This window comes from Bos grunniens, chromosome X, assembly GCF_055505025.1.
Source record: "Bos grunniens cultivar Pamir isolate PY7600 chromosome X, Bosgru_T2T1.0, whole genome shotgun sequence".
NCBI classification, from domain to species: domain Eukaryota; kingdom Metazoa; phylum Chordata; class Mammalia; order Artiodactyla; family Bovidae; genus Bos; species Bos grunniens.
Genome location: NC_141194.1, coordinates 36,616,160 through 36,643,919, shown reverse-complemented (window position 1 = coordinate 36,643,919; position 27,760 = coordinate 36,616,160). Strand labels below are relative to the sequence as shown.

General features: G+C 41.0%; 2 protein-coding genes across 4 annotated transcripts in view; both read right to left on the bottom strand.

Moving 5' to 3' along the window:
* XK (X-linked Kx blood group antigen, Kell and VPS13A binding protein) overlaps window positions 1–25,915 on the bottom strand; it is a 59,050-nt gene extending 33,135 nt beyond the window's left edge. Inside the window, exons 1-2 of one of the 3 annotated variants that reach the window (XM_086387641.1) lie at window positions 15,808–25,915; window positions 6,176–6,438 (exon numbers count right to left, since the gene is read on the bottom strand). In XM_086387641.1, the coding sequence (XP_086243767.1) occupies window positions 6,176–6,438; window positions 15,808–15,815 (271 nt within the window). In that variant the 5' untranslated portion in view covers window positions 15,816–25,915. Of the gene's footprint in view, window positions 1–6,175; window positions 6,439–14,945; window positions 15,569–15,807 lie in introns of those variants that run through there. The other 2 variants (XM_086387640.1, XM_086387642.1) reach the window with 2 other exon arrangements.
* LANCL3 (LanC like family member 3) overlaps window positions 16,540–27,760 on the bottom strand; it is a 121,821-nt gene continuing 110,600 nt past the window's right edge. Inside the window, exon 5 of the mRNA XM_086387637.1 lies at window positions 16,540–26,133. Coding sequence (XP_086243763.1) covers window positions 25,974–26,133 — 160 coding nt within the window. The 3' untranslated portion in view covers window positions 16,540–25,973. The remainder of the gene's footprint in view (window positions 26,134–27,760) is intronic.

The window sequence follows — 27,760 nt, the reverse complement described above, 5'->3', positions numbered from 1 at the left end:
CCTCTGCACAGCACTCTACCCCCACAGGGTGCAGCAGGCCAGGCCAGGGCTCTCAGAGCCAGAGGCCCAAGCATCCAGCAATCACATGAGAACCGGGCCTGGCCGCCCCTTGGGGGACCTGTCCAAGCAGCTGGGTAGGGAGACACAGGCAGCCATCTGTTAAGGGTGTGGCCTGTGCCAGGCTCTGTGTTAAGTCACAGTTTATAGGCACATGATAACTTCATCTCTGGGAAAACCCCAAGATGCAGGAACTCTTGATTATCCCCGTTTTACAGGTGAGGAAGCTGCTGCTCACAGGAGACAGATGGATGTCCAAGATCACACAGCCAGAAAGTGGTGAACTGGGATGGTGAACCCAGGTCCACTGACCCCACTGTTGAAGCCAGCTGTATGACAGGCCAGGAGCAGCAGAGGGGGGCCCTTCAGCATCTGATGAACAGGAGAAAATGTCAGCTAATAGAGTAATTAGTTTCCTTCTTCACTTGATGTGACAACTTTTTTTCCAACCTAACACAGCACGTAGAGTGTTTATAAGAACTGTGTATACATCTGAGTCTATCACTTGGGACAGAATTTATATATTTGTACATCTTAAAACATGTATTCGGCCACTGATAACTTTGTTCCTCTCTCAAATAAATGGTGTTAGACAGGTTAGGTATTTCATGTGAGAGTGAGATTTTTAATTGTGTTTACACTGAGACACATTCATAAGTTAAGTTCAGTAATCTTTAGTAACCATATGAACTGCTTGAATTGCATGTTTCAGTCCAGATGTGTTTATATAATATTACCATTTAATTTACCAGTTTCCACAAGAGCAGACAGAAGGGTATATTCCACAGAGAGTATCACAGCACTAATAAGCCCTGTTACAAGTCCATTTTTGGAATGAGGCAGGGTATAAATCAACAGTATATGTCAGGAACTTGGGAACTATGTCTGACATCTGCCTTTGTCCCACCTTCCCATTCAATCAATCATCATCTTGTTCAACTTCTGCACCAGTAATATTGCTCCAATAACCCATTTCTACCATTACAGCCTAAGCCATTATTGTTCTCAACTTGACAACAGTAGCAGCCCACTTCTGGGCCTCCTTGTTTCTCCCCTCACTCCCTTCCAATCCATTTTCCAGAGTAATCAGCTTCTAAAACAAAATCTGATCATGACACTGTGACGTTTAAAACTTACCAGTGACCTCCTATTGCCTCTGGGATAAAGTCTGAAATCCTGGGATACCCTTTCCTTCTTTTACTTCACTTGATTCATCTACCAGATTTTACTTTATACTTAAGTTCCCCTGGGAAATTTTCCCTTATCTCCCAGACTCGGTTAGAGTCCCCCAACAGACTTTTACTTTGCAGGATTTACCTGAAATAAAATAAATATATGACTAATTATTTGTATCCTATTTGCTTATCCTGTTCCAGAAGGATACAGCCCTGTCCACCTTATTTACCACTTAATCCTTGGAGCCCAGCACAAGGTCAGGAACACAGAATATATTCAATACATATTCATTGACTTCAATGAGTGAATTCACATAAATCTAATCCTATGTCCTGCCTCCTCTGGTATACTAGGAGTACAATTTTCATCCTTAAGAAGATGGAAGTAATCAGATCTACCTCACAGGGGTGCTGTGAACGTGAAACAAAATCATAACAATCACAGTGCCTGGCACAAAGCAAGGATCTGAGAAGCAGTCATCATTACTGCCAACATTACCGCCTTGACTGGAAGAGAGCAGGGCACTTGGAGATCCAGGCAGGCCAAGTGGCATGCTGCAGAGGCCTTCACAGAACACAGAAACCTTGGTGTACTCACCTGGGCCTCAGACCAACCTATCCTCCAAGGTCCAGAGACTTAATCAAGTCCCCTGAGAGCTGACTAGTCTCACTCAAAGGCTGAGGGTCATAGACAGTGTCCATTATTCACTGACTATGGGGGAAGAAACTCTCCAAAAGTATATGATACCATTTATATGAAGTATGCACAATAGACAAATTCATAGAGACAGAAAGTAGATTAGTGATTGCCAGGGTCTGGAGAGGGGAAATGAGCAGTGACTGCTACTAAGTATGGGATTTCTTTTCGATGTATCAAAAATATTCTAAAATTAGATAGTGATGATGATGACACAACATACTGAATATCCTAAAATCCACTAAATTGTACATTTAAAATGGTGAACCTATTGTTGTATGAATTGTACTGCAATTAACAAAAACCTCTCCAGTGGACCATGTGGCTGGCTCCACCTCCCATCCAAGCTCTGCCAAGGCCAAATTCATCAGCATTTGCTAAGTGAGCATAGGATAAGAGAGAAAAGAAAGCTATACAGAGCTTGAATGTTGAATGGGATCAGGTTTGGATGGACTTCGTGTCTTCTCCTGTCAAGAATGGATATTTTTATTGGTCTCAACATATGGTATGGCAGACAGTGTCTTCCTCCTATATTTTAAGAAAACATAATTTTGTTGTGGGTGGCAATGGGCCCAGCCCTAGGCAGGCTGTGACTTATCTAGTCCAGTGTTCCCAAACTTTGCTAAACATAAAAATTACCAGGAGCACTTGTTTAGAAAACAAAAGAGAAAAAAGATCAAAAGACCTATCTGAGGCTACCATCCCATACCTAGCAAATCACAATTTCCGAGAATGAAGCCTGGTTTTCTGTAGATTTTTTAACAAACTCCCTGGCTCCCACCTCTGGTCACATCATCACCAGAGAAGTTGAAGGAATGCTGTTCAAAGCCACTGGTTGTAACTGTCCTATGCCCAGCTTCTCTAGCATTTCTTGAACCAAGGTGATAACATGACCAATCCTGGTCAATGAGACCTAAATGAGGTTTATTAGGGAGGTTTCTGGGAAAGCTTTTACTTACTAATAATCGGGAAAGGAGTACATCAAAGCTGTATACTGTCACCCTGCTTATTTAACTTATATGCAAAGTACATCATGAGAAACAGTGGGCTGGATGAAGCACAAGCTGGAATCAAGACTGCCGAGAGAAATATCAATAACCTCAGATATGCAGATGACACCACCTCTATGGCAGAAAGTGAAGAAGAACTAAAGAGCCTTTAGATGAAAGTGAAAGAGGAGAGTGAAAAAGTTGGCTTAAAACTCAACATTCAGAAAACTAAGATCATGGCATCTGGTCCCATCACTTCATGGCAAATAGATGGGAAGTGATGGAAACAGTGGCTGACTTTACTTTTGGGGGCTCCAAAATCACTGCAGATGGTGATTGCAGCCATGAAATTAAAAGACGCTTACTACTTGGAAGGAAAGTTATGACCAACCTAGACAGCATATAAAAAGCAGAGACATTACTTTGCCAACAAAGGTCTGTTCAGTCAAAGCTATGGTTTTTCCAGTAGTCATGAATGGATGTGAAAGTTGGACTATAAAGAAAGCTGAGTGCTGAAGGGATGTGAAAGTTGGACTATAAAGAAAGCTGAGTGCTGAAGAATTGATGCTTTTGAGCTGTGGTGTTGGAGAAGACTCTTGAGAGTCCCTTGGACTGCAAGGAGATCCAACCAGTCCATCCTAAAGGAAATCAGTCCTGAATATTCATTGGAAGGACTGATGCTGAAGCTGAAACTCCAATACTTTGAATACCTAATGTGAAGAACTGACTCATTTGAAAAGACCCTGATGCTGGGAAAGATTGAAGGCAGGAAGAGAAGGGGACGACAGAGAATGAGATGGTTGGATGGCATCAACTCTATGGACATGAGTGTAAGTAAATTCCGGGAGTTGGTAATGGATAGGGAGGCCTGGCATGCTGCAGTCCGTGGGGTCGCAAAGAGTCGGACACAACTGAGTGACTGAACTAAAGGAAGAAAGACATGCCCCCTTCTGCTTCATGCTTTTCTTCCTACCTTGAATGAAGCCATGATGGATTCTATGCAGTATCAACCCAAAAGAAAGGCCAATGGAATTGTAGGGACATCAACTTTATCAGTGTGAGCAGCTGATATAATGCCAGCAATGGCCTAACTCCAATTTCTTCTTAGATGAGCAAAATAATGGGTTGTCTAACCTTGTAGTCAGGTGTTTGTTTCTTGCACCAAATGCATTCCTAATCATATGACAGATACTGCCCATGTTGGCCTCCATGACACACCCTAGCCTGTGCTCTAATTATAACTACCTTTCCCCTTCCTCAGATATGCTAAGGCAGTGATTAGGATTAGTCAAAACCTATATAAATGGCAGTTATCTGTATTTTTAAGAGGACCATGCCCACTTCCTTTCTCTATACATATTTGAATTTTCATTTAATTATCAGGGGACTCTCGAGGTGCATGTTACAGATATTCTTTGTGACACTGACATTTTATGAGATAGGTTTCATTTTCCCGAATAGAATTCCATCTGAAAAACTGTAATGTGGGTTGGCAAACTTTCTGTAAGGAGCCCGACAGTAAATACTTTATGCTCTGTGGACCACTTATTTTCTGTTGCAACTATGCAACTACTCAACTCTGCTCAAAGGGAAAAAAAAAAAGGCAGACATAGACAATGGGTAAATCAAAGGGCATGGCTGCATTCCAATAAAATTTTATTTACAAAAACAAGCACCCCCTGATTACATCCATGGGCTGCTATTTGCCAACCTCTGAGCTAAAAGACAACTTCATTTTCAGTAACTTGAGAAAAAAAATTGAACTGACATGTAAAAATCAAATTGGCTATGACCATATCTGGTCTCTTGCTGTGTTCCTGCCACATAGAAAAACAATGAACTGGGTAAAGGGTATATTGGCATGCAGAGGGCTCACCTTGGTCAATGCCCATTATAGTTATAAGTCCCTAGAAAACAAGGATGCTGCTGCATTTATTGAGCATCTACTGTCTACCTGGGGTTGTGGAAGGTGTTTTCACAGGTGTTAATCCACCAAGGTCCAAGATGTCAACTTAAAGTTCTGATATATCTTAAGAATCATAATCATTCTTATGTAATCTGGATAAGGGAGACTGTGATATACAAATAACCTGTGACTCAGCCATAAATTAAAGACATTTTACCATCCAGCCTAGATTAGAGGCAGAAAGAAGACTGAGGGAAGTTAAATTAATAAGGGTGATTTATTTTAAAATACTCCAATTTCAGTGTTATCTTAAATATGTATTTTTAAACTTAAGGCTTTTAACTCACTTTTGCTTATCTGTATAGTAAAACTTACCAGAATATCTGGTTTTCATTTACTTAACAATATTAATATTTTCAAAGGATTATTTCCTCTTTTCATATGAAGGTTTTTCACTTGTGTCCAATGCATGTGCAGTTTTTTTTTTAATCTGGCTTAATCAAAACCTGCCCTCAATTTGATGATGTGAGACTAGTCCAAAGGTTAGAGAAGTATGTTTATTTTAAAGATGAGATATCTATTAGAACTTCAAGAAGACAGGAAGAACTCCTGATGCCCTCATTCACCACAAAGAAGCTGTTACAACTGTCTCAGCTGCTTTACAACTACCGCTGAGTGACAGAGGCACAATCTGAAGAGGCCCAGCCCCTGGCAACCATCCTTTCGGCCTATGTACAGCAAGTTGTATTTTCCACAATGATCACAGCTGTGAACCTCTAGACTGTGGCCATTCCCTAACAAAAGTCAGTTTCCTTTCTTCCCTTTGGCTTGAACCTCGACAGGATTCCTGGCTGTATCAACAAAGAAAATGGCAGCAAAAGTAATGTTGCATGACTTCAAAATCGGATCACAAAAGGGATACCCTTCCACCTGGCCCTCTCTCCCTCTTAGGATATTCGCTCTTGAAAGCAGCCACCATGCTGTGAGGAGGCTCAAACTAGCCCACACGGAGAGACAAAGTGGGAAAGATCTGAGGCCCCAGCAACAGCCAGCACCGACCGTAAGAATTGTGAGTGGATAAGCCCTCAGTGGATTCCAACTCCCCATCTTTGAGCCACCCCAGTTAACGCACAGTGGAGCCGAGGTGAGCCCTTTTGAGAGCTGCCTAAACTTCAGATTCATAAGCAAAAGAAACACTATTATTTTAACTCACTACGTTTTGAGCTTAGTAACTGCAACACAGACTTCGGATGGAAGGCGCATAGAAATGAATTTCACCTGAAACAAAACAGACCTTATGTTTTGCTCTCCACGCTTCCCAAATGCAAACAGAAATAAAAAATATACATACATCGTCCGATACTGACATCCTGCTGCAAGACACTTATGTACAGCTGCAGGGTCAGCTGTGGGGCTGAGCCCAGGAAAGCCTGGATCACCGATGCCCGGCTGAATGCAGATCGGTGGGTGAATAGCTTGCCCTCTGCCTGGCCCACTTCCTTCTCAATTTCCTCTGAGTGGCCATTTTTTGGTATCTGCCGCTTCTTGGTGATGCTGACATAAGGTTCTTCAATGTGGTTTGACTGACAATAGATGCAGAAGACTTCAAAACACCTGGAAACAAACCAGCAAGTCATGATCATCAAAGGCAGACAGGATCCTGTCTTTCCTTAGTTACCCCGCTTTCTCTTAGCTTTCTCAAAGCCTTGGCTTGGTTACTCTGGACTGCAACTCGCCCCCGACCCCTGCCACTAAAATCATCCTCTCTAAGGACCAGTTGTAAGCACGCAGTCTTCTTGAGGCCCTCCAGCAGGCCAACTGGCCTGAGCATGAACCACATTGAGAGGTGACACCGAGGGCCACTGAGGCAAGGAAACCAAGCCGAGAATGGCATGGGAAGTGGTTCAGGCTCCAGAAAAAAAAAGTTCCATTTCCCTTCCTAACACTTATTAGCTGTGCAGCCTTGGACATGTCTTTTAACCCAAGTTCTGTCCCTGAATTATAAAGCAGAGATAAGACCTACTTTGCTACACTGTCATGGAGATAATGCAGTATATGGGGGTGTGTGTGCACACGTGTGCATATATATACAACACCCACCCCCACACACATATTTTAGATCCAATAGATGCTCCAAATTACTTGAGTTAAAACAGCAGCTGTGGTTGGGAGATCCCCCAGCACAGAGCAGCCTCCCACCTAGAATTCCCCTGGAAGTCCACATTACCTATTTCTGCTCTCTTAAGCCTTTTCAGAACAGGACTAAAGTCAATCATACCTGGAAGCCTGCCAGCTCTGTCTTATCTATGGAGTTTCAAGCTTGCCTGAGGATGGAGCCTGAACCAGTCACCTTTCTAGACTGATAGAGTAGTTGGCTTTTAAAACTGGATTTTCCTCTATAGGTAATGATATGAATAGCGAAGAGAGGAAGAGTATTGATATATACAATTTACACACACACACACACACTTTCAAGTGGATTGAGGGATTGATAGAGGGATGGATAGACGTGTGAAATAAAATGTTAACTGTAGAATCTAGGTGGCAAGTACTTGGGTGTTCTTTGTACAATTCTTTCAAGTTGTCTTCTGTATGTTCAAAAATTTTCATAACAAAATATTGGGGAAAATGTTTTTTTCTTAGTAATAAAAAATGTTCATGGCTTTAGGTTTCAAAATTGTTAAAGGACGTTTTTCCCCAAATGTGCATTTTTATAACAACCTTATAATGCTGCCAGAAGATTTTATGGCTTCATTTATTTTATTGAGTGTTGTTAACTTTGTACTCTCACCTGGAGGCAACCAAGGAAATGAGAATACATGTATAATTCGAAATACTAAAATAAAACCTAAAGTAAGAAAGGAAATGCAGGAACTTCTTTCTTTAGTGAGTACAAAGTGGATATATTTTGTGATTATCTTTGTTCATTTGTTCCTGGGAGAAAAAGAGGTACACAGTAGTGTGTTTGTGCAAGGGGGTGGGGAGGGAGAGGCAATTGTCTGCTACATTTTGTCCACTGGGGTCATAGATACTTTAATATATTCGTTGTGTTTGACACTTTGCAACCCATGGACTGTTTAGTCCATGGAATTCTCCAGGCCAGAATACTGGAGTGGGTAGCCTTTCCCTTATCCAGGGGCTCTTCCCAACCCAGGGATAAAACCCAGGCCTCCCACACTGCAGGTGGATTCTTTACCAGCTGAGCCACAAGGGAAACCCAAGAATACTGGAGTGGTAGCCTATCCATTCTCCAGCGTATCTTCCTGACCCAGGAATCAAACTGGGGTCTCCTGCATTGCAGGCAGATTCTTACCAACTGAGCTATCAGGGAAGCCCCAATATATTACATGAAAACATGTAAAACAATGTGGGATCAACTTGTTTAGCTGAAAACAATGAAGTTCAAGGTTTTGAGCTAAGTCTAGCTGATCCAACTGAATCTGCTCTGAGGAAAAACTCAGATCTATGACTGAGGGCTGTATGAGGCCTTGTAACTTGACACAGGTGGACCACTGATCACAAGCACTAGAAGATGGAATAAACTGACCATTGTCTTTATTCTCAAATATGTAATGAATGTGGATGCACTTTGCTAAGTGCTGTGGGGAATGCAAAGATAGTTGCACACCACTGTCTCATTCAGAGATGTACATAATCTAAACAAGAAAACAGGACCTAATTAATATAAGTAATATTTATATAGCACTTTCAGTTTGTAAGATATTTCTCATAGATTAACTCACTTAGAAAGGAAAGGAAAGGAAAGTGAAGTCGCTCAGTCGTGTCCAACTCTTTGCGACCCCATGGACTGTAGCCTACCAGGCTCCTCCCTCCATGGGATTCTCCAAGCAAGAGTACTGGAGTGGGTTGCCATTTCCTTCTCCAGGGGATCTTCCCGACCCAGGGATCAAACCTGGGTCTCCTGCATTCTAGGCAGACGCTTTAACCTCTGAGCCACCACAGGGAAGCCCTTAGAAAGAAAGGTTACTGCAAAAATTTGAATACCATTATTTTTAATGGCAAAGTTCTGGGAAAACTCTGCTGCTAAGTCGCTTCAGTCGTGTCCAACTCTGTGCGACCCCATAGACGGCAGCCCACCAGGCTCTCCCGTCCCTGGGATTCTCCAGGCAAGAACACTGGAGTGGGTTGCCATTTCCTTCTCCAATGCATGAAAGTGGAAAGTGAAAGTGAAGTGGCTCAGTCGTATCCGACTCTTAGCAACCCCATGGACTGCAGCCCATCTGGCTCTTCCATCCATGGGATTTTCCAGGCAAGAGTACTGGAGTGGGGTGCCATTGCCTTCTCTGGGGAAAACTCTAAAGGTCCCTAAACAAAACAATGATTAAATAAATCCTAATATGTATATTCAATGAAATATTATCCAGTCCTTAAAATTGACAGTATATACACACATATACTGACATACAAAAAAATTTTATCATGTTTGGTAAGCAAAAGGAGTAATGTATTACAATGGAAAATACATAGAAAATTCCACATTTAATAAAAAGAAAATTACATATATATATGGATACACACACATATACACATAAACAGTGGAGTGCTTCAGCTGGCTCATACTGACTCATGAGACAGTTAAATGGTTAGGAATTTTGTGAGGCAGTTCTTAAACAACTCAGTAGCTTGAAATAGGCCACGATGGAAATCTTTAAATCACAGAAATCAGCAAAGATTGCAAATCAGGGTCTTCCTTCCTACACCCCCTCCCTCCCCCTAGATGGTTCATGGTTTACCAGCTTAATGACTGTAAAAATATTGGTGAGGATATATAACAAAATATTAAGAATTGTTCCCTTTAGTTAGTCAAATTAGAGCTTTTAAATTTTTTTAGTTGTGCTTATCTGTTTTCTGCCCTTCTGTCGTTCCAGCAACAAATATGTTTTACCTGAATAGTAAAATCAAGCTCAGAATTTTTAATAACAAAACAAGCAAATGAAACAGCAGCACATATTAAGAGCTGAATGAATAAAATGAAGGTCCAGAGGAAAATGCAAGTCTCTGGATGCTGAGGAGAAGGCTGTGTTTAATGGAAGTATTTGCAGAATTACAGACAAATGACACTTCTTTGTCTACAGTGGAAACGAAGGAAGGTCCCCCAATGAACTAATCACAGAAGTGGCCCTGAAACCCAGGTGTGTGTGTTAGTTGCTCAGTCACGTCCAACTCTTTGCGACCCCATGGACTGTAGGTCACCAGGCTCCTCTGTCCATGGAATTCTCCAGGCAAGAATACTGGAATGGGTTACCATTTCCTTCTCCAGGAAACCCAGGTGTGCTGCTGCTGCTGCTAAGCCGCTTCAGTCATGTCCGACTCTGTGCGACCCCATAGACGGCAGCCCACCAGGCTCCCCCATCCCTGGGATTCTCCAGGCAAGAACACTGGAGTGGGTTGCCATTTCCTTCCCCAATGCATGAAAGTGAAAAGTGAAAGTGAAGTCGCTCAGTCGTGTCCAACTCCTAGCGACCCCATAGACTGCAGCCCACCAGGACCCTCCATCCATGGGATTTTCCAGGCAAGAGCACTGGAGTGGGTTGCCATTGCCTTCTCCGAGGAAATCCAGGTGTACCCTCCTGTAATTCACTGTTTTTCTCAACTAATAAAAATCTTAGCACAGAAGTTTACATGTAGTAGGTATTTAATGAATTTGTGAAAGGCCCTAAGACTTCCACTATTTGTTTCCAAATGTTTTGTTGTTGTTGTTGTTGTTTTTACTTAAGAAGTTGCCTAAATGTAGCCATAAATTAAGTATTTTTATCACAATCATTCAAGATAGTTTTTCAGTTTGACCAAGGGTTGGCAAACATTTTGTGTATTTACAAAGAATAAATATTTTAGGCTTTGCAGGTCATGGTCTCTATTGCAACTACTCAGCTCTGCCACTGTAATGCAAAAGCAGCCACAGACAACACAGAAGTGAATGGGCATGCCTGTGTTCCAATAAAACTTTACAAAAACAGGCAGTAAGGGGATTTCAATGTGGGGCATGGTTTGCTAATCCCCAATGTAGGTAATCAGCAGGTTGATCCTTTTTTATTTTCATTTTATCCCATTTTCAAACATCATAGTGGAAGCAGTTTATTAGTTAGCTGAAACCATGCATGTTGGTGTCAGCATAAATAATCTGTGGTACCAGAGACCCTCTGAGGTAGTTACTAAAAACACATTTTCAAAAGAAATACTGATTATGATTTCCTCTATGCCATGTTATCTTCCTATGACATACATGCTCTGTGAAGCTACCCAAGAACCAAACTGGTTAAATAGAAAGCTCCCTGTGACCTCTGAAAAGCCACTTGCATAATCTCACTGAGCCTCAATTCTCAACTGTAAAAAAAAGATAATGACAGTTAGCTCACAAGGTTTTATAGTGGATGGAATTATATACTGTATGTGAAAGCACTTTGCAAGCAACAACAAAAAAGCTATTGATATTTAGGCTATCGTTATTTTTAAAATCTTCTCAAAGTTTACAGAAGAGAGAAATACTATGGTATTTTGCAATGTTTTTCATTGCAATGAATCATTTTGTAATGTTCTGTCAAAAATACTAGACTCACAGATCCAGAGAACACATTAGTGGTTACCAATAGGGAGCAGGAAGGGAGAAAGGCGATTAAGGGGTACAAACTCAGGTATAAAATAAGCTACAAGAATATACTGTATAACATGGGGAATATAGCCAATATTTTATAATAACTATAAATGGGGCATTACCTTTAAAATTGTGAATCACCATATTGTACAACTGTAACATATAACACTGTACATCAACTATACTTGAATAAAAAAATTACTAGAATGTCTTAGCATTTATTTTATAAAGCTAGATTTTTGGGTACCATTTTTCCTTCATTATACCAATAAATAAGAATGGGGGCAAATTCCTTGAACCTGTAACTCATTCATATTTATTCCTTCTCCCAATTAATTTATAAAATGAACATAATTGTAAAAGAATGAGAAATAAATTTTGTTTGTTGTTAAGAGGTGCTTTCCCCCCCACTCTGGTTATCCAGAATGTCTATTATCATTCACAATAAGATTGTCCTTATAATAGAAAAAAAGAAATTCAAGACATTATTTAATGTTCCTATCATCCCAACCTAGCCTTCATGAGGAAACAATTCTTCAAACTGCAACTACAGTTTTAAATATGAGGCTGATATAAATGAAACACGGTGCTCTCCCAAAGCCTCCCTACAAGAAAGAAGGAGCAAGGCCTAGTCTGCAGTGTTTAGTCCACCATCATTACAATGTAATGAAATCCGACTGAGCTGAGTGAATCCAAAACCAACATCTCACCTAAACAGAACAGGAGTTTGGCTAGTTAGGACCCATCCCGAATTAAAGAGAGCGAAACTTTCCCCAAACAGTTTAAAAATATTACTAAGTCCAATCGATAAGAAGGGCAGAGAGACTCTCCTTTGTTTGGGGGAAATAATTTTGATCTTTATGTAAAGCTGAAGTCTTAGAGTTAGAATAAAATCAAACAGCAGGAATAACTTTCAGTAAGATATTAACGCATGCTAACACACAACATCAAATTGCTTTTCTTTTCATCTGGAAGATAAGAGGCTTGGAATCACATTTTGTGTATCTCAGCATGGTTCCAGCATCTTCTTGAAAGAAATCAGCTGCGTTAGAATGAAAGTGCCCTTGTTGAAGGAAGTAGGTTGTTTGTTTCTTTTTTTTTAATGTGTTATTCTGTTTTTTCCCCCAAAGCACAATGACCTATTCAGAATTTTCTGGAAATAGGTCTCTTTGGAGAAGGAAATGGCAACCCACTCCAGTGTTCTTGCCTGGAGAATCCCAGGGACAGAGGAGTCTGGTGGGCTGCAGTCTATGGGGTCACACAGAGTCACACACGACTGAAGTGACTTAGCAGCAGTAGCAGCAGTGCAGTGTTGAAACTTTATATATACACACACACACACACACACACATATATATATATATCAGTTGAGAAGTTATCGCTCCAAAGTACCAAACTTTTTCTTTTTTTAAATAAAGTTAAAATATTTTTACGGTAAAAACCAAAAAATGTAGAGAAGTATAATATAATAAAGGAGTAAATGATGTACTTTTCTATATTTTTCAGAAAAAAATGAAAACTACCCCATAACTCCATCATTCCGAAATTACCACTCTTAACAAATTGGTATATTTCTCTGAGCTTAGGTCTATGAGTACCATCCTGTTTTTATACATACTATTATGTCATTAGTTTTGTCTTGGGTCACTCAGTACTTAGAAACATTTTAAATGTTAGTACTGATAAGGTATTCTCATTTACCAAGATGGCAACTTAGGTTGTGTTTTTTCAATTTTGCCAAGATGACCAAACTTTCTTCAGATGGAACTATAGATAAAACACATTCCACACTCCTCAGACTTCTTTCACATAATTAAGCCAATTCCACTTGTAAGAAGCCTTGTGAATGTGGTCATCTATAAAATGGGAACAATTATATCTACTTTATGGTAAGGAGTCAATGAACTGAGAGAGAGAAACTACCACCTACCAAACCATTTACCACAAGAAGCATTTAAGAACTGTCAGTTTCCCTTTCTCTGTCACTTTACTCAAATAGCATGGGCAATGAACTTTCTTTTCACAAGATGGAGCTAAGAAATGATGAGTGCCCTGTCCAAGTAGAGCGCATTGATCCCACTGAGTGGGCACACAATCAGGTTGCTGCGGCCTACTTGGCCACGGAGGACTCGCTCCTCATTCTCTGGCCCCAGGCTGCAGGGCTTTTAAAATTCCCCTCACTTTCTTTCTCTCTCTCTGTTCCCCTCCCCCCCAACTCTTCCTTTGCTCTCATGAGGTTGGTAGCAACTTCTTACTCCTGCCAGTGCACCTGTTTCTCTTCCTCTGTAGGAGTCTGTGGCTTTCGAGCTTGGGAAACTTGTTCACCTGGTTTGTTTTGACACTGTGTAAACTACAAGTCAGTATTCTGAGTGTCAGCTGGGATGACTGTCTCTGATATGAAACGCAAAGTTTTATAATAGGGCCCTGTAAAATCTAGTTTACTACTCGACTGTGTGTGTATATAGGGCTCTGTAAAATCTATTTTGCTACTCGAATGTGTGTGTTGGTGGGGGAGATATTTTGCTGTGTGTGTGTTTGTGATGTGTTGGCTGGGGAGATATTTCCTGGTAGGAAAGATTCCCAGCTGGCTGAATTTTCTGGCAGCTGAGTGTCTGGCCTTTCTACCTCTTCCCCTTTCTCTCCCACCTATATCTAAAGTTCATTATTATAAATTTGTTTATAATCCAGATAGAAACCCTTTATTTCGCTTTTCCTACAGAGAGGTATCAAAACAACACATTTTAAACTCTCTTCATGGTCCTCAGATAAACCAAACTCTACTTCATTACCAGAAAATTTTTTACTTGTTTTGTGTTCCTACGATGTCCAGAAATGTCAGTAATAATTTTTTTTTCTCTTTACACAATAAGAGTTGGGGTCTCCGTGGCACTTGTGCTCCAGTTTCATCGGCTAAGTTTACAAGTCAGGCAGGGCTGAGTTTAGAAGTCAGGCAGGGCCCTGAAGATATTTCTACTCTGCTTCCCCCCTACCGCCCTCTCCCCTCCATGTTTCCACATCGGACAGAAAAGACGGATGCGTGGATTTTTAGGGTCGTGTATAAGAATTACATAAGTTAGTATTTGTAACTGAGCTCAGAACAGTGCCTAGTACAGTCCACTCCCCACGTGTTTGTTCAATTTCAATTCAATTCAATCAACTGTGCCCACTTCGATTCTAACGGCCATTTAGAACCCTCTTCCTAAGGCCCAGTCGCGACACGAGCTCATCCTGCCAGAGCCCACCAGGTCGCGTTGAGGATTGAGGGGCCCAAATTGGCCCTTTCCGTTGGTCAAATTCAGTCGACTGTCGGCAATTTCCATCGCTAGCCCCTAACAGGAAGGCGGTACGCCCCGGCTCCATTCCCACCCTCCCAGGTTCCTGTCGCATTCCTGTGACAGGGACGGTGGTGGAGCGGAGGAGCAGGGCGGGCCGGCCTGGGCCCCCGTCCCCGACGCCGGCCCCCTCCCCTGGGAGGCCCGGCCCCCGCCGCCGGGGGTCCCGCACGCACCTGAAGAGGGGCCCAAGCTGCAGCAGGTGCAGCAGCAGCACGAGCGGCCGGTCGCGGGTGAAGTCGCGGTGCACGAAGAGCAGCGTGAGCTGCACCAGAGCGCAGGGCAGCAGCGAGAAAAGCAGCGTCAGCGCCTGCCACATGCCGTCCCCGCCCGAGCGGTAGGTGCTGCTCAGGTACAGCGCCGCCGACGTCTCGGCCACGAACAGGAACACGGACGCCAGCACCGAGCCCGGGAATTTCATCTCCGCGCGTCAGCGGCGCGCACCGGCGGCGGACGCGGTGGCGGTGGCGGTAGCGGTGGCGGTGGCGGCGGCGGCTGCCCCGGGGGCTCCCGGCATGCCCGGCCCCAACTGCTCCCGCGCTCTGCGCTGCCCGCCGAGGGCGCGGGGCCCGGGCGCTGGAGCTGGGCCTGGGGGCGAGCGACCCGGCGGGGCTGGGGCGGGGCGCGCGGCCGGGGCGGGACACGCCCACGCGCACCGAGCGCCGCCCGCGCGCCTCAGCGCCCGTCGCGTCTCTGCGGCGACGAGCCGCGGGCGGGCCGCGAACCCGCGCCCGGCGACCGCCCGCGCCGAGCCGCACAGGAGGCGGCGGGCCCCGCCGGCCCCGCGCGCAGCCGCTGGGTCCTAAAGCCCTTTTCTCGACGCTTCTGTGGAAAACCTTCACATCCCTTCAAAAATCTGCAGCCCCGCGGGACCCGGAATTGGGATCAGGATGCCTTTCCAGCCCGGGCTCTGTTTTCTGGACCTAAATAACGCCGAATCCCTCAAAGGATCAGCGTTTCCGGTCACTTAAAAAAAACAAGCAGAGCCCGCAGATGCTTTTCAAAGTGCAAGTATATCGTCACGCACCCGGAATGTACCTTTTCATCCGACCAAGTCTGAAGCATTGCTTCCAAGGTGAAAGAGCATCATGGTAATCACGAAGAGCTAACGCTTTCCTTCCCAGAAAATCTGCTTTCAAAAATATTGATATATTCCTCCATAACTGACTAATTCAGCCTGCCGAAGACCAAGCCCTAATAAGGAAATGATTTTTTAGGCCACACCATACCTCTCTCTGCTTGCTGCTTTGTGCCAGCCCCAAGACTAACACAATGCCCTTTAACTCATTGGATCGGTGACAGCCTTCTGGACATCAGGATGGGCTCAGCCACTCCTCCCTTTGTCACTCAGAACTTGAGCCTTCATTAAATCTCTACAATTCGAGTTCTAACCTGTTCCATAAGAGATTGGACTTGAATAATTGTGAGATTCCTTTCCCCACTGAAGTTAGGTGATATCATCCATCTTCAGGCATCTCTGGCATTTTTCTCTTTAGGAATATGATGGCAACACAAATAGAATGTGAAGATTCAAGAGGAATGAAGACAAAAAATGTAGAGAACATGAAGGACTGTTTTTCTTCATTCTTCTGTGGCATGGGAAAATCTATTTATAAGGGTTAAGGGGAGGTATTCAGCCCATAGCTGAGAAGTGCCAGGCCCATTCTCTAAAAGGATTACTAATATCTATTTATAGCACCCAGCAGGTCATCATGTTCTGGATCAAGATACACACACTGTCACAAGTACAGAAGAGGCAGCCACACTCCATAAAGTATTCATTTGATATTTTATTTGACACCATCTTAACTTTTAAAGGAAAAATTAACTTGTAGCTTAAAATTATGTTAGAGCACACTCAATATTTAGCATTAGATTTTATTTTTAAGGCAAAGGATTATCACAGGTTTTATATTAAGTAGACTGTACATAAACAGGCAGGGGGTGATAAGCCAATAAATAACATTGCTTTAAACACTATAGAGTCCAGTTTATGGCATATTATTTTCTAACAGTACAAAACTAATACAGAAAATACATTTGAAAGATCACAGTGTTCAGAACATTGTATAACAGCAGTTTTAAAGACAGTAAGGTGCATCTCTAAGCTTCTGACTCAACCCTGCTTCCAGAGAATTCATTATACCATGCACTGGCTGTAAGAAAATCCCCCACACGAAGGGGAGGCAACATCAACTGACCTGTAGCACTTCCCCCGCCAGGAACAACCAAGAACAAAAGCTAAAATCCGATGAGCATTGATTGGCAAGTTGATCCTGTTCAGCCAGGCAGCAGCTAACTTGCCCCAGTGACCATGTCTTTGTGTATTAAGTGTTTGCCATTTTGTCCTTGAGAATGTATGCATTCGAGCTTGTGATTGCTAGTTTCTTTGTCAAATACCTAAATGGATTGTGACTAAAGATCAATTGAATGTCATGTATTGCATTATACTTTCTTGCTCTGACTGAAATACCCATTATTTTCTTGAAATATTAAGTACACAATAACAGAGTTCTAGAAAGTGATTTTTTTGGCATAATAATATGTAATATACCAGAATACTTGAGAACTTGGTTTTATTATAAATACAGTACTACAACATTTTGTGATATAGCAAAATATCTGACACAATGTTCTGCTCTAATTTAGATGTAACTGCTACAAATACGTCTTTGAAAGCGCTTCAAAGTACCCCTAAAGGAATATAATAATTAGCAATGAGTTGTAGAACCTTTTTTGGCAAAAAGAAAAAAAAGGCATTTTTTAATAAGTCTCTCATTTTGTGTGCAAGGCTTTCAAAATTTTAGTTATATACAACATATAACTGGTGTTGGATTTAATGCTATTGGAAATTAGGCTTTTAAAATCATAATAACTAATCTGTGTTATTTGGTGTATTTTAAAATAAATTTATGTTTTTAACTCTGCATGTGTGCTGAGGCAAATGCATTGTAAAAAGAGTACAATTTTATTAATACTACTAATTTATTGAGCAGTTCTTCAAAATTCAGTAATACCTTAAATCATGCATGCATGCGAAATCACTTCAGTCATGTCTGACTCTTTGCAACCCCATGGACTGTAGCCCACCAGGCTCCTCTTTCCATGGGATTCTCCAGGCAAAAATACTGGAGTGGGTTGCCATGCTCCCCTCTAGGGGATCTTCCCTACCCAGGGATTGAACCCAAGTCTCTTGAATTATAGTATGTATTCATTCCTAAATACAGTTAGGAATAAGCAGTTCTATTCTATTGACAGATTATTCTTTTGTATCCCCCCAAATAATTAAGGAATTACACTGATTTACTAGTGAATGTGAAATGTAGCATTTACAGAGGTGAGCTTTTTTCTCCAATGATACAATCATATTTCTCTAAGTATCATGAATTGTGTAAAATCTTTTTGGTGAAGTAAATTCTATTCACTTGGGAAATGCACATTCCAAAACTAGCACGTGGTGTTTGACTATTCTCTAGTATATGGCTTTGCAACCAAGTGACTTCCTCTAATAATTGGATTCTACTACAAAATCCATTTGAAAAATGTTAAGTTAGCGCCATTAAATCCATGAGACTAATTCAGACTTCCTTTCCAAGTAGAGCTCCCACACATGTTCAAAATTGGGAAGGCTGTTACCCTTTTAGAGAATGGACTGCTCTTCCGAATCAGATTCTAAAACCAAACTTTTGCACTTAGAATGTCCCCCTCCTACATCTGGAAAGTCTATATAAAACCTCATGGTATATAATCTTCATTTTCAAGAGCAAAGGGATTCTACTGCTACTAGAGTCTTCAGAAGACATCTCTAATATTGAAATACTAAAGTCCTAAAAAAAAAAAAAGAGGCAAAACGGATCATTTAATCTTATTTAAATACATCCATATAGAAGGATTACTACAGTCAACTTGGACCAAATTAAGCAGCAGAAGTTATTTAATTGGTAATTTCCATTTAAGCACAGATCGTAAAACAAAACTTATAGGGGCAGCATCAGACTTCCCACTCAAACAAAGGCAGAAAGATCACTTGCTGAAGGTTGACAGTTGTCAAGTATAGTGTATATCTTCTTCAAACTGATTGCTAAGTCACAACTACTTCACACACTTTACGATAACAGCACACACTAAAGCAAGTAAATGAACACCACACACAAAATATTTTTAAAGAAAGTATTAGCAGAAACAGTATTACTCTACTTATGAAACTGTATTCTATGTTTACACATATACACATTCTGATGTTTCTCCCTTCATCTTGGTAGAGCTCATCATTTCTGAAAGAATGAGGGGAAGGTATGTATTGGGGTACTTTCTGAAGATCTGTGTCCACGTGCAAGACATTACAGCCATATGCTGGTTTCACATTAGGAGGTGGTTCTAGAACAAGAAGACATATCTTAGCTCTTGGGTGATTCTGAATACAAAGAATAAGTAGAGATAGGCTCCAAAGAGAATGGAGAAGGAAGGGAAGACACAAAGTTTTTCTCATGCAAAGACCTTGTGGCAATTTCCAGAATTCTTTTTCCCAGAAGTATACTAAAGAATGACCTTACATCTTTGTGAGGGCAAGATAATTAGTAGGGATTAATACTCAGGGACATTGTTCTGGTATCTTTAATGTGATGTGGGGAGGGGGAGGGGTGTTAAAACACCTCTGCAGAAAAATAAATATTATAAGCATACCATAAACGTATGATGCCAGACTAACCATGTTTTTATAGTGGTAGCTGGGTAACCACCACCATCCAGAGGTGGAACCTTATAAACACAGAACTCAACAGCTGCACACCAGTTTCTTTATCCAGAAGAGTTTTTTCAGACATGTTAGCGTACCATGGTAATCTCCAAAAAGGGGATAAAAGAATAGAACTTCCCTAACTTATTTCATCACCGAATCTATTTTTTTACAGGACAGCTCTTGGTCCTAGTGTCCTGCACACGGGGAAACACTGCAATACTCAAGTAACATGTAGTGTTTGGTTTCCATTTTCTCTTATAACAACAAAAACACACATGCGCTCTAGGAGGACCTTCTCAATCCTGAGGGACAGCAGTGGGATGCTAACCCTACTGTCCAATGCAACAGCCAACCCACATGTGGTTCTTGAGCACTTGAAATGTGGCCAGTCTGATTTGAGGTGTACAGTAAGTGTCCAACACACACTACGTTTTTAAAAGTTAATACCCCCAAATGTTAAGTATCTCATTAATAACTATATTGATTACATGTTGAAATGATAATATTTTGGGTAGGCTGAGTTGAATCAACTACACCATTAAAATTAATTTCACCCTTTCTTTTGCATTTTTAATGGAGCTACTAGAAAATTTTAAAACTACATATGTGGCTCACACTTGTGGCTCTGTTTGTGAAACTCACATCTGTTCTCATCTACGAGATGGCTACTAACGCCTTTAACTGGGCAGCAGAAGTTGTATGAAAGTGGTGCTCAAGATAGACACTCAAATATAACTAGGGCCCTCGTTAATTATGGGCTAATTGATTAGAGAGCAGTTAACACACAATGAAGAGCCACTCATTAGTCAGTTTATGCTTGCATATATCTGTTCACTCAGATACACCTTAGAGCTAAATGTTGGGTTTTATTTCATATGTGATTTTCATTCTCAGTCAGTCTCTCGCTCTCTTACATACACACACACAACACAGACAGACACACACACAAACTATTTTCTACACAGACTAAGAAAAGCCAAACAGGAAACACACAGGAAGTCCTTGAAAACTGTGTTTTTAAAGAGTGTGACAGTCAAGCCTCGTGTATCTTTTCTCCCTTTCTCTCTCTCCTTCCTGAATATTCTACATGGAGAAGAAAGGCAAGAAAAGAAAGGGCCATCTGCTTTTTAAACCGTGCTATTCACCACCACCACCCCTCCCCACAAAGAATAAAAACATGGATGATTTCGTTTTCATTTTAAAGGATTTTTTTTCAAATTCAGTTCAGAGGGGTAATAGGTACACACAAAGGCCAAAGGTGCAGGAAGTTCTGCAGATAAGGGACTTTGGCATTTGTGGAGAAGTCCATGTGCAAACGACAAGGTTCAGGACTTTAAAGAAAAACAAGTGTATCTTCCACCCCAAAGGCATCATCCATCAGGTATCAGTTCATCAACACTTGTAATTAAAGAAACAAGGAGAGAGAGGGCACCCCTAGTATGAGATTTATGATCATGTGGGAGGCCCAGATGTTTAATGTAGCATGAACTTTGTTGTTGTTTTTTCCCAGAGCAGTACAAATAAAATGACCAGGTTTCTTTATGGAGGAGAGGCAGGATAAACGCAGTCACCCTTCTCCTCCCATAAACAGCTCTACCTGGGGTGGGCTATCTCAGACTGCAGAATGGGCCCAACTCCTTCTGCTGCTGACCTTGAGGTCAGCCCTTCCATCCAGAGGGGACTCCAGCCTTCCTGGGCCTGGAGCTCTTAGCTACCAACTGACATGGATGGAAGAGATAAGGAAAAAGCTGCCCTCTCAGGCGAAAGGACGTCACATGATTAAGCAGACACAGAAAAAAAAAAAAAAAAAAAAACCAACACATCAGAATGTACTATTTAAAGAGAAGGAGGACAAGAAGTTGCTGGATCGGGGTGGTATGGGATTAGAGGTCCCAGGAAGCAATAAAACCCATGAGTAAGATGACTGGTTTTTAGCAGCACTAAACATGCCTCCACAACTCACACTGAGATGCTAAGCTTTCTCCCACCCAATCTTTGCCTGCCTTCTCATTGGCTTTCCTTGCCAAGTTTATGCCATAATCACCCAGCCTTGGTGAATATGAGGCTTAGTCATTTTGCTCTTGATTTAGGATAGCACTGAATAAATAACCCAGGCCCCTAAAGGAAGGCCTTCTATGCCATGAGAGTATATTTCTATCGCTCTATGTCATGCAATACTGAGGCCTGAATTAAAGTGCAAACCAGACTCAACTCCAAATTACCTTACCCCCAGTTCATGTTTGCTCTGCAGACCTAACCGGTAGCTCCTTTTCTTGAGTTACTGGCACTGTAATCCTTTGTTTCCAGAGAGCAAAATAAATATTTGCCTTAAAAGGAGCTCCCTCTGAACCAGCCTATTCCTATGTACTCAGCCCAGTGAATCAGAACTTTCTGAGGCACAAATGCTATTGACAGGACTGGTTCTAGAATATAAAAAACATACTTTGCTTTTACCCAGCAAGTGATCCAGACTCTGAGCACTGCATCACAAGGAGATTCCATTTGGCCGAAGTGCTCACTTGAAGTCATAATTGAGCATGATTTTCTATGCTCTTAGTAGGTACTTAAAATATAGCTTCCATTTTAAACATATAAAGGACCTGCCTATTATAAAACTCTCTTGCGTGCGTGCTCAGTCACTTCAGTCATGTCCAACTCTTTCTGACCCCATGAACTGTAGACCACCAGGTTCCTCGGTCCATGGGATTCTCCTGGCAAGAATGCTAGAATGGGTTGTCGTGTCCTCCTCCAGGGTATCTTCTCAACCCAGGGATCAAATCTGCGTCTTCTGCATTGCAGGCAGATTCTTTACCGCTGAACTACTGGGGAAGCCCATAAAACTCATATCCATTTTATCATTGACCACCCTGTGAGGTGGAAAGGATGATGGTGATGATTAATAGTGGCCCATGGAGCAAGAGTTTGAAATTTCCAAAATAGGGCTCTTTGCATTACTAATGTTTTTTTTTCTTTTAATCATTGTTCCCTTAAATGGTAATAAATCACAAACAAATTTGTTGCACTAAAATTTTTGAGATTTGCTCTCTACAGAAGTTGAACAATTTGAGCACAATCTTGATTAAAATCTTAAATGTGTCAAAAGAAAGTTAAAGATCCAAATTGCCAAGGAAAAGTTCAAATGTAGGATGGGCTAAAAAAATGACTATTTCTTGAGTTATCAGAAAGTAAATACTATTATCTTAATAGCATAGTCAATTACCTAAAGCACGGTGGAATATATGCTGTCAAACCTCTGCTCTCCGTTACCAAGTTACAAATGGAAAGAAAAAGTAAAATCTGATGACTAAAATGTGATTAGGCAAAATAAAAATACATTGGGGAGGTGTGAAAGAGAAGGTACATAATTGTGTTAATGAAACAAAACACAGAGAGTTGAAATATTTTCTGATGCTTCCTGTTTGCCAAGTATTGGGTTGGCCCAAACGAACTTTTTGGCCAACCCAGTATAAGGCAGTCTCTCCCATTGTTGCAAGATTCTTTTAATCTATCCTTAAATATTTCCACAGTTACCTTCAAGATTTATAATTATTAATGCCCACATATGTAAATAATATTAAAGTAATGTTAGTGGTGGTGAAAATACCCCTGTAGCCTTCAAGAGGTGACACACTTTAGCATTATTCAAAAAAGACTGTTACTACATAGACGGGAACACATTGGTTAGTTAAATAAGAAGTGACATGCCACACTTTTCTACAGCAACACTAAAGTGTATATTTCCTCCTTGGGAAAACAAGATAGAAGAGGACCTTCCCAAACCCTTAATTCTACTTTCTCAGGAAAATGAAAACTTTCCACAAGTTTAAGTGCTAAGTAAGTTTATCTTTGTCTCTAATTTACTGAGGCATCAACTCATAAAGACACAAACATGGCCTCTTCTTGGATTTGATACACAAAAATGTTGCCTTTTCACAAGGACAACACAGTTACCCTACTGGACCTCCAAAGGGTGGGTGAGCAGAAATGTGTCCAGTTTTTCTGAAGTTCCTAGAAATGAAACTGGCATGTCGAGCTAGATTACCACTTCTTAGACCTCAGGTTTTAGGTCTTAAGGATGAAGGGTGGAAGGATCAGCAAACAGAAACAGAAGCTAACTTCTAGGGTATTTTGTTCACCGCTGTATCCCCAGGTTCAAGTCTAGAATATGGAATAAATACACATGGGAAGTGAAACCCTGAATCCAAATTCTTATTCTGCCCCTTTCTAACTGTGAGACTTTGAATCAGTTATGTAAATCACCTCCAAGGGTTGCTAGATGATGAAAAAAAGCACGCATTACTAAAGCCCTGTATATTGCATGCTTATTATTGTTAGCCTATAGGGGTCAAATGAAATGAATTTACATCCAAATGGTGAAAAGCAGGTACCACTATCACTTCAAAAGGAGACTACTGTGTAGAAGGCATTTTGTCTTAAGGCTTTCTCAGAGGTCCTTGACCATTCAATTCTTGAAAGAACATCTAGAACCCAACTTTGGGGGTCACCTGCAAGCTGCTATTTATGTGGTACTGCCCCAATCTGAGTATCTTCAAAGATGAACAACTGAGGGCAGTTTTATATACTTACATATGAGGATGGGAAAAGGAAACAATGAGCTGAAAAGGTATGTGCTTTTCAAAATCACTTTGTCTTAGCTTGCTCTGATGAACACACACATAACAAAGTCATAAAATATACAAAGACAGCTCTTACCGTTCTTCAGTCCCAGATTCTTTGAGAATCTTGTAAATGCTAGAGATCTTCTTTCCAGAAACAAGTGTGTGCATGTGCACACACACACACATTTTTAGGCAACAGAATATTCCCCAACTCCTCCCAAAGTTCATCTATAAATCAAGAAGTTGGAAGTACTGAACAAAGTAAGTGCTTAAATTTACATGGGGACAGATGTATTGTCGTTGTTCAGTCACTCAATCATGTCTGACTCTTTGAGACCCTATAGACTGGAGCCCGCCAGGCTCCTCTGTCCACGGAATTTCCCAGGCAAGAATACTGGAGTGGGTTGCCATTTCCTTCTCCGGATGTATATATAAATCTATCCCCCTGTAAACCAAAGTGCCTATTGATACATATATATTCTACATTTATCACGTATATCCAAATACTTAATGACTATTTAAATAACTGTGAAATCTTACAATGCATTCAATTTCCTCCTCATTCTGATATAGGAAATTGCGAGTGACCAAATTCTAGGAAACGGATAGACTCGTGTTCTGAGTATTGAAGTGACAGATGTTCCCACAGTGTTCTGGAAACCACTACTTATTTGAAATAGTTCTACAGCTTCTATGTGTTTACAGCAGGGCTGAATTTAATATGACAGCTTGACTCAATGGATATTGTAGACAAATTCTAGTGGAGCCTGTGTCTTGAAGAATATGATGATCAGCTGGGGAATTCACGCATATCTTAATCTCATAGTATAAAATTGAGCAATGCTCTTTTCACAATCACTGGTCCCTTTCTAGGCCAGTGTGTGTCCCAGGGGACACAGTATTCCACCCAAGGCAGAAACGACCCACCTCCTTGGTGTTTACCCTCATCTTTGAGATGAGAGATTTTTGCCACAAGTATATTTTACAGTTCCGCTAATAGCTTCATTGAGATTACATAGGCATTTTAAAAATTACTAACAATAGACAGTACATAGCTTATGCTTCAAATTGAGAAAAACACTTGACAGCAACACCTGCTATGGTATTTGCTAGCCTGTGAATTTTGTTATTCTAATTGAGCTTTCGGAAAGAAGAAGGAACCAGGAAAAGATATGCTCTAAGACCTAAGGGAACTTGGAATTTGGGGGTTGAAGCTAAGTTATGGTATGATTTCTTTAAAGTGCCCAGGGTAATGATAAAAATAGATTCATAGGCAAATTTCTCCATTCATTAAAAATCATGAATTTCAGTAAGTAAAGGCAAAGGACAACCAAGAGTTTCCCTTTTTGTCCTTTGGCAACCTGACCCATCCTTCCTAGCAGTTTTCAGCTGGGCAATGACTTTAGTTTTCTGATGGTCTTTATTTCTGAATTTAGGGGTGGAGGGCACCCACAAGTGGTCAAATTCTCTTTCCAATTGCAAAAATATTTTTGGCATTTCATTGCCATAATCCACATCTCAATGTTGGTTTAAGTGAGACAGATGATTTTTCCTTCCCTTTTTCCTCTGATCTTTGGTGTCACATCCATTCCCTGAACTGTTCCATCTCTAGGGGTTTTAGAAGAGTTGTGGTGTCTTTATGTTTGCACGTTCTCATGCTGTTCTCCCTTCAACCTGGAATCATGTTGCCTTCTTCACCTGCCTGCTCCCTTCCTTCCTTCTGGCAGCAATGTTAAGGCTCATGGTTGTGATACCATTGAATGTGGCTTATGTGGAAACTGCCTCAGGTAGTAGGCTCAGGAAATCTTGGGAACCTTCTGTAGGGCCATGATGGGACATGGAGCCTTCTAAACAAAGACGCTGAAGAGAGGGAACTCAGCCTGGTTGGGCTGCAGCAGATCGATCAGAAAGCACACGGTCCCAGAGAAGCCTTCATACAAGCTGTATATACTTTCCAGGACCCGGGAACCAGCCTTGAATTCCTCCGTAAATAAAAATTCAGCAAACCTAAAAGAAGAAGATATGAACAGTTTTCATATGAGTGTCTCCATATTATTGACCCTGGGTTGCTTCATCCTCTTCTCTGGTAAGTTCAAGTTTTAGCAGCATTCTCTTTACAGATGTATATAAGATTTTAAGAAGGCCTTTTTCTCTGTTAAGAAATGGAGACACCATTATGCCATTGTATATGTTCATAGCCTAGGTTGGCAAGCAAACTTGACTATTTTCGGAATTTGCAAAGCAAAGCACTTTCTGAGGATTTCATTCCTTCTGCCATCCAATAATTGAAAGTAAAAAAGACAGATAAGTAGCCATACTTTTATTTATCTTGAGTAGAAGCAAGCTGATATATGCCTGTGCCTTTAAAAAAGTAAATATGCTGTGTTTCTGCAGGCATATTATTTCTGAGCTAGGTTTCATTTATATGTGACAGAGAGCAGAGACTATGAAAATAAATGGGCAAGATATTATACGATCTCTGCTTTGGGCAAACAAAAGAATAAGATGAATGGGAAAAGGCAAGCAACATTTTATAATCATGACATCAAACAGCAAACTCAGCTACAAGATAGATTATTTTTAGGACATCTGCCTTAAAAACAAATCACTGATCTCTAACTTCTCAATGAGAGATCTTTTTTTCTTTTACCTGTATTTGTCACAAAGCCTATTCAAACCATTTCTAATGAGTACCATTTTTAGCAGTTTACAGGTTTTAAAGTGCTGTCACCTCTTTACAGACTTGCTCTACTGATTCCCACCAACAACAAAAATAATCACTCGTTCAGAGGCTAGAGCTCACAGGTTGAAAAGGCCTGACAGCTGATTCTGCCATAAATTTAGATTATTGCTACTACATAGGGGGTCCTATGAAGAGTAATTACTTATCTGATCTTTTTCAGGCTCTTGGAATTATTGACAGTAGCTTAAAATAAATGAGCAGGAAACATATGGCGATTTTGTTTGGGCTAATTTTTCTCTCAACTGTTTTCCTGAATATGCAACAATTTTTAATAGAAGTTAAAAACAGTAGAATAATGATGCATCTTAAGAGTTAACTCAAAATTTATAATTAACACACTGAAACTTCCTGGTATAGCTACCTTTTAGTGTTCTGTATCATTTGGCAATCTGGATTCATTATCAGAAAAAAAAAAGTCTCCATATACATAAAGTAAAATACACAGGATTTCCAAGGAAATTAATTATAAGTTAGCAGAATTTTTTAAACCAAATTTGTGATACAATGATAAACGGATTCTTAATTAGAACATTAAATAACAAGATCCAGTAGTGGATCTAATAACTGCTGACATTTCTAACTAGTGATTGGAGCAAAATACATTTCACAGTTTCTGCAACAATAGGAATAACATGAGAATATCTATGACTTCTACTGGTGACAGAGTCATGTCTACTGCAGACTCAGAACTGAAGGAAATGCTACCTTTCAGTGTAAAATGTAATACTTTTCTCAAGTAAATTCACAAACCCTAGATTACAAAGTCCTGGGGCTTCCCTGGTGGCTCAGATTGTAAAGAATCTGCCTGCAATGTGGGAGACCTGGGTTCAACCCCTGGGTTGGGAAGATCTCCTGGAGAAAGGAATGGCAGCTCACTTCAGTACTCTTGCC